The 8,337-nt window shown below is 41.0% G+C and overlaps 1 protein-coding gene across 1 annotated transcript; it reads left to right on the forward strand.

The window, feature by feature from the left end:
- The first annotated feature begins 6,381 nt into the window (after positions 1-6,381).
- Positions 6,382-7,939, forward strand: LOC149389485 (uncharacterized). The gene is made up of 4 exons (XM_089622640.1): positions 6,382-6,864; positions 7,102-7,162; positions 7,206-7,591; positions 7,715-7,939. Exons 1-4 carry the CDS (start codon positions 6,382-6,384, stop codon positions 7,937-7,939), a joined length of 1,155 nt encoding a protein of 384 aa, XP_089478766.1.
- Positions 7,940-8,337: the final 398 nt, after the last annotated feature.

Raw genomic sequence — 8,337 nt, forward strand, 5'->3', positions numbered from 1 at the left:
CTCCGCGTGTAATTAAAAATGCCTATCGACGACGTCATGGCTTGACGATATCGATCGACGTCATCACTGCTGCGTTTATTTATTGTGATATGTATTATGTAGGGTGTCTGTGTGTGGGATATTATTATGGTGAGAGTGAGACATATGAGAAAGCAACTAATAAAGAATAAGATAAGAGTGAATAATTGCTATAATATCGTAATAAACTTTATCAAGTGTGTCTTAATTTCTCGCAAAATCTAGTTCATGGTTTACACGGGTCTATCCTTTTCTAATTCTGAAAATTTAGAGGGGAAAACAATTGACATCACATTTTTGCTAAAGGATAACAGATCATAATATATGTACGAGATAATGCTTCATATTTTTAAATAGGGCATGAGACTGAGTAGAAAGGTGAGGTGATCGTTGAATGAGTCAATCAACTTTATCAAGTGTATGTTTAACGCAAAGTTAGTGCATGGCTTAGGCTTTTCTTTGGATGGGGGTCCCAGGAACAAATAAACAACGTTCTTAGTAAATAGTTAAAAATGCTAAGTAAAGTTTTCGACATACCTATTTTTGCTAGTAGACAAAGATAAAAAGTACATATAATTAGTTATATTTTAATTTCTGATCAGGTTGAGTAGAGAAAGCGCATTGTTGAATGATTCAATTTTTTTACTAACATAAAATAATATGTATGATATAAATTCAGGCTACATATAAAGCTAGAGCTGTCCCTTTGGGATATATTAACTTAGTATAAATGCAAAAACTTGACAAATGATTCTTCTTTTATTTATATGATTTTTTTCCCTAGTAAATGATATAGTACAGTGCGTTTTGTATAGTAGATCAGGTACTAGATTTCAAGGAAACAACATTGGAGAAAAAGTCGTTTGTCTTTATTAGCATAACTTAAAACATTTTCAACATTAATTTATTGTCGTAATACTGCGAAATCTTCAGGGTCGGCTACGACAACAACCTTGATTGCTACAACCAGAGGCCCTTTGGCAACCGACTTTTTGGATCTCATGATCATCACTCCGCTATATACATTTGTTAATTAAATGCTTTATGAAATGTACGTAGTTCCTACGTGTTTGCGTGTGAGAGTGAGATGCATGTTTGTGTGGTAATAAAAAATAAAATAATAAATAAATAAGATGGCTATATGATTGCCCTCGTAAACTTGGTCATCACTCCCGTGTGTAATAATAATATTGTTGATATATAATCATATATATATATATATATATATATATATATATATATGTTATATCATTTTTTGAAATCTTTTATATAATTTTTTTGAAGAGTTTCGATCAAATATCAACTATAATCCCTATCGTTTTGTAAATACCGTAAAAATATTGAAGATATATCGATATATATTGATAATTAAAAAATTTAAAATATTGACAAATATCGAAAAAAAATCGTCCAAATTTGAATTTTTTTTTAAATAAAATATTTATTACTTATTATTTTTTATTTATATTTCTTTATTTGTTTATTTCTTATTCTTTATTCTTTATTTTTTTCACTTATTTATTTTACTTAGTATTATTATTATAAATATTTTCTTATTTATATTTAATAATATATATATATATATATATATATATGATAATACTTATTTATATGTATATATCTATATGTAAAATAAAGAATTAAGCTTTTAAATATACATATATATATATATATATATATATATATATATATTCTTATATATGTATATATATACATATAGTTGTCATACATATATGTAAAAAATCAAGCTTTTTAATATGTATATATATATGTATATACACACATATATGTATTTATACATGTAATTATCAATAATATTTATACATATAATTGTTAAAAGATATTATAAACTAGATCATTAATTCATTGTATGTAAATAGAAAATCAAAATATTTAAGTTTAAATTAAAAAATGGCAGTATTTGTAGAACTATTTTTATCATACTAATAAATAAATAAAAACTATTTTATTTTTGGAATTGGAGATATATATATATATATATATATATATATATTAGATGTTTTAGAATTATATTTTATTATAGGATTTTCGTCGATATATCCGTCGGTAGTCGATATTTCATAGATATATCATCAATAGTATCGGTAGTTGGTATTGAAAATTTTATAAAATACCGATTGATTTATCAGTCGATAGTCGATATATTAAAAAAAACTAGAACTTTGATGTCGGTACAGATTGATATATTAATCCTTGGTAATAATAAAGAGAAATTGTCTCATTTGCCACCAATTTCATAAATTTTCCCATTTTCCATCAAAAGACTAATTTGTCCCAAAATGCCACCATCTATGTCAACAATGTTGACATCTATTTTTGTCATTCACTATGAGATGTCAACGACATTGTTGACATATCGGTGGTATTTTGGGCCAAATTAATCTTTCGGTGGAAAGTGCGAAAATATTATAAAATTTGTGACAAATGAGGCAATTTTTCAATAATAAATGTATATCGACGGCGTCATGGCTAGACTATATCGACCAACGTCATCACTGCATTTATTTATTGTGGTATGTATTATGTAGGGTGTCGGTGTGTGAGATATATATGGTGAGAGTGAGACATTAGAGAAAGCAACTAATAAAAGAATAAGATAGTGTGAATAATTGCAACAATATCGTAAACTTTATCTGGTGTGTCTTTCTCGCAAAATCTAGTCCATGGCTTACATGGGTCTATCCCTTACGAAAAAGTTAGGGGGGGGAAAACAATTTACATCACATTTTGGCTAAACGATAACAGATCATAATATATATACGAGACAATGCTTCATGTTTTTAAATAGGACATAAGACTGAGTACAAAGGTGAGCTGATCGTTGAATGAGTCAATCAACTTTATCTAGTGTATGTTTAACGCAAACTTAGTGCATGGCTTAGACTTTTCTTTGGATGGGGTCCAGGAACAAATAAATAACGTTCTTAGTAAATTTTCTGTAGTTTAAAATGCCAAGTAAAGTTGTCTCTGCCCGGTGGAGTAACCTTCGTGTAAGGTCATGGATGATTTATATAATGAGTGGAAGGTTACTCAGGAGGAAGAAGAGGTGATAGCTATCGACGATGACATCCCGGAGGAAGGAAGGGAAGAGGCTGATATGCTCCTCCTTGGTAAACTCCTCACAGACAAAAGCCACAATAAGAAAACGCTTAAAGCAGTAATTGACAATCTCTGGATGTCAAAAAAGGACCGGAGATCACTGATCTTCAAAACTTAGTTCTGAAATTCAATTTTGGATCTGTGGAGGAGAAGAAAAGAGTCATTGATAACGAACCGTGGTTATTCGATAAGGCCCTGCTAAGCCTCTTGGATCCGGCGGAAGACCTCATTGCTGCGACGGGACAATTCACGAATGCAAGGTTTTGGACACATATTCATGGTCTCCCTCTGCTAGCTACCACGGCCAAAATGGGTGAGACCCTTGGGAGTAGGATCGGCAAGGTCTTGAAGGTTGATACCGACAGGAATGGTCGCATAAGAGACAACTTCAAAAGGGTGAGGATGCTCCTGGACATCACGAAACCTCTCCGAAGAGGGCTATCTGTTCAGCTGGGGAAGACTGCGGAGAAAACGTGGTGTGACTTAAGATACGAAAGATTGCCGATATTTTGTTTCCATTGTGGCTTGATTGGTCATCAATGGGAAAATTGTACGACGAGGAATGCCCCTCTAGAAACACCGGTGGAGGGCTTTGGCTATGGGAGTTTTCTGGCCGGACCACCCCTAATAGACTCGCATCCCAGGTGTTCCGAATCGCTGAGAACCGAACGAAAGGCAAGCGTAAGAGCGGAGGCTTTGAAGACCCTCATCCAGGCCGGCGAACCGAAAAGAATGCGCCCACTCCGGCGGCGAGGAACCAACAAGACACTAGACGTGAATCCCTGGGGGAGATGATGTCTGAGATTTTCCTCCACGACGTCCAGAGCCCTCCCCCCCCCCCCCCCCCCCCCCCCCCCCCGCCCTCCAACAGGGCGACACGCGTGCGGCTAACGCGACAGTTTAATCTCCACACAAGCCCACTGCGCGTGGCACAGACTCGCCCCAGAGCGGCCTTGAGAAGGGAAGCCCGATACCTGGGAAGGAAACAATGCAGTCATTGGGTAGCTCAAAACCCAAAACGAATGCCCATCCCTTCAACGAGGGAGCTTCGATTATGGAGAAAATCGCAAGTCCCAAGCCGACCGAGACAAATCCCTGCGCGGAGAAGATAATGCATTCTGCAACAAAACCTAGAAGACAAGTGGGCCCATAAGTTAAAGAGAAGCAATTGGCCTTTAGCTTCCAGGCCCAACCTTCACTAAGCCCAGCATCGAGACACATTGCCCAGACCCAAGTCTTGGGCCCCTCTTCCCAAAACCTAGAGCTCAAGGCGAAAACCCAATTTGTGACTGAGCACCCTGCTAAGCATGAGAAGACGCAAAACAGCCTCGGTGGAGACGGGAAAAACTCTAAGGGGATGTTTGTTTCTTCACTCAAAAACTGTTTTCTAGTTTATGGGTTGAAAAAATTGAAAACCAAAATTGAAAACATGTTTGGTTAGGTGTTTTTGGAAAAAAATTTCAAAAAATTTTGAAGTTGTTTTGGAAAAAAGTAAAGAAAACTGAAAACAAATAAAATGTGTTTTTGAAAAAAAATTTCTTCTCTTCTCTCATCTTTCTCCTCATCTTCTCTTTTCATTCTTTCAAAAACAAAAATGAAAACTATACCAAACACTTTTTTCAGTTTTTTCACTTTCTCAAAAACAAAAATGAAAACTGTACCAAACATCTTTTTGAAAACAACTACAAAACAGTTTTTCAATACAACTACAAAAATTAGAAAACAGAAAACAAAAAACTTTTTGAGTTAACTACCAAACACAACCTAAAGCATCGCCATCTCTGATCCCATCGGAGAAAGGAAATGATAAGGAGAAGGTCAGACCAAGTGTGAAGGCTTTGGCGGTGAACCCAATAGGAACCTTCTCTCTTAGAGATGTTGGACAGAATAATCCACTCGTCAGGGGAGGGCGCCTTGCCCCCGACCGAATTTCTTGGAAGAAACGGGCTCGCCAGCCTTGGGCATCCCAGACTGACGGGGAGTTGCGCGAAGAACCAGCCAATGAAACAGCCCCGATAATAGAAGGCTCTAAAGACAGTGGTGTCGCCAAAGCGGCGAAATTCACGTTTGAAGTGGGAGTGTATGATATCGTGAACCAGCTCCCCGTAACCCCTTTGATTACGTCGAGGTCACCACAGGGGTACAATGTCCCAACCTCACCTACCTTGTCACATGCAGTTCCGAGTCCGAGGATCTGTCTGCCGACCCCTCAGAATATGAAGCGGCACCCCACGGAGATGAGGGCCGCAGAGAGCCATGATTAGCGTGGTCTGGAACGTCTAGGGGTTAGGTAACTCCCAGACGAAGAGGGCTCTTTTGTCGCACTCCCTTAAGCATAAGCCCGATTTGATTTTCTTATCAGAAACTAAGCTTAGGAAGAGTGCGGCGGAGAGAGTTCGAGTTATGTTGGGCTTCAATGATTGTTTTTCGGTGGACTGTGGGACGAAGTGGAGGTTTTATGGTCCTGTGGAGTCTTCTAGTGCGCTTCAAGCTTGGTTCATTCTCTCGTTTCCACATCGAGGGGATGGTGACCGATGAGAATGGCTTGATGTGGAGGTTTTTGGGTCTCTATGGGGATCCGGTTACGGCGAATAGGCGTCACTTGTCGGAGCTTGTTCGGAGGGTCTTGGGTTCGTTCCGGGGGCCGTGGCTTGTGGGAGGCGATCTTAATGAGGTGTTGGGGAACAATGAGCTTAGTGATGTTATGATCTTGTGAATCTTGGGTTTGAAGGGGCTGAATTTACATGGAAACGGAGCTCGGCGCCTTCTAGCATCCAAGAGCGGCTTGATAGATGTCTCGCGAATTCGGAGTGGAGTTCCTTATTCCCGGAAGCCAAAGTCCTACATTTGGAGTTTTGGAATTCGGAACATAGACCCCTTCTTCTTACGTCTCATGGGATGAGAGAGAATTCTCCTAGAAGACCTCGACGGTTCTTCTTCGAGAAGGCTTGGTGTGAGGAGGATGAGTGTATTACTAGGATCCGAGAATGTTGGGGGGGTGATAATCTAAGGGCTGCCTTTCCCGAGCTCCTCGATTCTCTCCGGCGATGCAAGACTAGCCTCGACAATTGGGGTGTTGGGAGGAGACGTGCTTTGAAGACAAGAATCGACGGTCAAAAAGCGAGGGTCTGAAAGGCCGGGGATGAGCGTGGTAAGGCTACCCGTTTGGAGTTGGGATGGGAGCAACGCCAACTCGACGCTCTTCTTGAGAAGGAGGAGAAGTTTTGGAGGCAAAGAAGTAGGATGACGTGGATGCAGTGTGGAGACAAGAATACTTCCCTCTTCCACTGTAAAGCATCGACTAGGAAGAAGAGGAACGGCATTACGGGCCTACTCGACGCCAATGGAATTTGGAGGGAAGGGGACGAGGGTGTCGAGGAAGTGATTTTGTCCTATTTTAGGGACATATTCACTTCCTCGAATCCTAGTCCGGAGTGCATAAGAGCTGCCTTGGAGAATGTTTTGCCGAGAGTCACGGCCGAGATGAACGCGGACCTACTTCGGCCGTTCAATCCCGATGATGTGCGGAAGGCGGTCTTCTCGATGGGGGCCATCAAAGCCCTGGGAAGAGATGGTTTTCCAGCCCTTTTCAACCAACGAAATTGGGAACTTGTGGGGGAGCTTGTTTCCAACTCTTGTTTGGGAATCCTTAATGATGGGAATCCTATCTCGGCCATCAATGACACTGTGATTACTCTCATTCCTAAGGTAGACAAGGCGATGAAGGTTAGTGAGTTTCGACCTATAAGCCTTTGTAACGTGATTTATAGGATTGTGTCACGTTGCCTTGTGATGAGACTTAAATTACACATGGAGGAGCTCATCGCGGAAAACCAAGGGGCCTTTGTGGGGGATCGACAAATTTTTGACAACGTCATGATTTGTTTTGAAGGAATTCATTCTATGAAGAGGGGGAAGTTCGGAAATGGGAAATGTGTGGCTCTTAAAATCGACATGGCCTAGGCGTACGATCGGGTGGAGTGGAATTACTTGGAAGCCATGATGTTGAAGATGGGCTTCGACGGTGAGTGGGTGGAAAAAATCATGAGATGTGTGACATCGGTGAGGTTCTCCTTCAACATTAATGGGGCGGTTAGAGGCCATGTTTCTCCTCAACGGGAGCTTCGACAAGGGGATCCTCTCTCTCCCCTCATCTTCCTCTTTTTGCTCGGAGGGGCTCTCGGCATTACTCGGGGATGAGGAGTGGAGAGGAACTATTAGCTGGGTTGGTTTCGGCCGAAACAACCTTCGGGTCTATCACCTCCTCTTTGCTGATGATAGTCTCATTTTTTTCCGGGCTAGTATGGAGGATTGCTCCACGATTGCGGGTTGCCTTGTGACTTATTCGGCGGCGTTGGGACAAAGTATTAATTTCACAAAATCCGAGATTTGCTTTGGCCACGATGTCTCGGAGGAAGTTAAGGAGGAGATAGCCGGAAGTCTTGGTGTGGTGGTTACTTCGTGTCATCAACGATATCTCAGCCTCCCGACATCCACCGGAAGAAGAAAAAGAGAGCTTTTTGCCGACCCAAGAGAACGTGTGTGCGAGAAAATTAAATCGTGGTGTGGCATTTAGTTTTCTCATTCCGGAAGAAAGGTTCTTATCAAAGCGGTCCTACAAGCCATCCCGAGCTACATGGCGAGTTGTTTCCATCTTCCCAAGACCTTCATATCCGAGATCCACAAGGCGGTGGCCAAATTTTGGTGGGGTAGTAACGGTGAAGAGAGGAAAATTCATTGGTGCAAGTGGGAGGAGCTTACCAAGAATAAAGCGGAAGGGGTTCTCGGGTTCTGGGTCTAAAAGGGTTTGGTGTCTTCTTCGTCGGCCGGGCAGCGTCGTCGAAAAGGTTCTCCGGGAAAGCTACTACCCGGATGGCAATCTCTTGGACGCGAAGTGTGGCTCGAATGCTTCCTCCTTGTGGAGAAGTTTAATGTGGGAAAAGAAGTCATCAATGCGGGTAGTCGTTGGAAGATTGGGGATGGAGAGTCGGATTTGTTCTTCGTGATAGGTGGTTGCCCCATTCTCAACTTTTCTCCCTTGTGGACCCTCTTTCGTTCCCGAGGATATGAGAGTAGTCGAACTAAAATGCATTGACGGTACGTGGAATGAAGCCTTGGTCCGACCATGTTTGGTCATGAGGATGCGGAAGCTATTCTGAGTATTCCGGTTAGCCGTGCCGGGGTTGCTGATATCCTCCG

The sequence above is a fragment of the Urtica dioica genome, chromosome 8 (genome assembly GCF_054948205.1).
Source record: "Urtica dioica subsp. dioica isolate 48M chromosome 8, U.dioica_male_clone48M_v1_H2, whole genome shotgun sequence".
In the NCBI taxonomy this organism is placed as follows: Eukaryota; Viridiplantae; Streptophyta; class Magnoliopsida; order Rosales; family Urticaceae; genus Urtica; species Urtica dioica.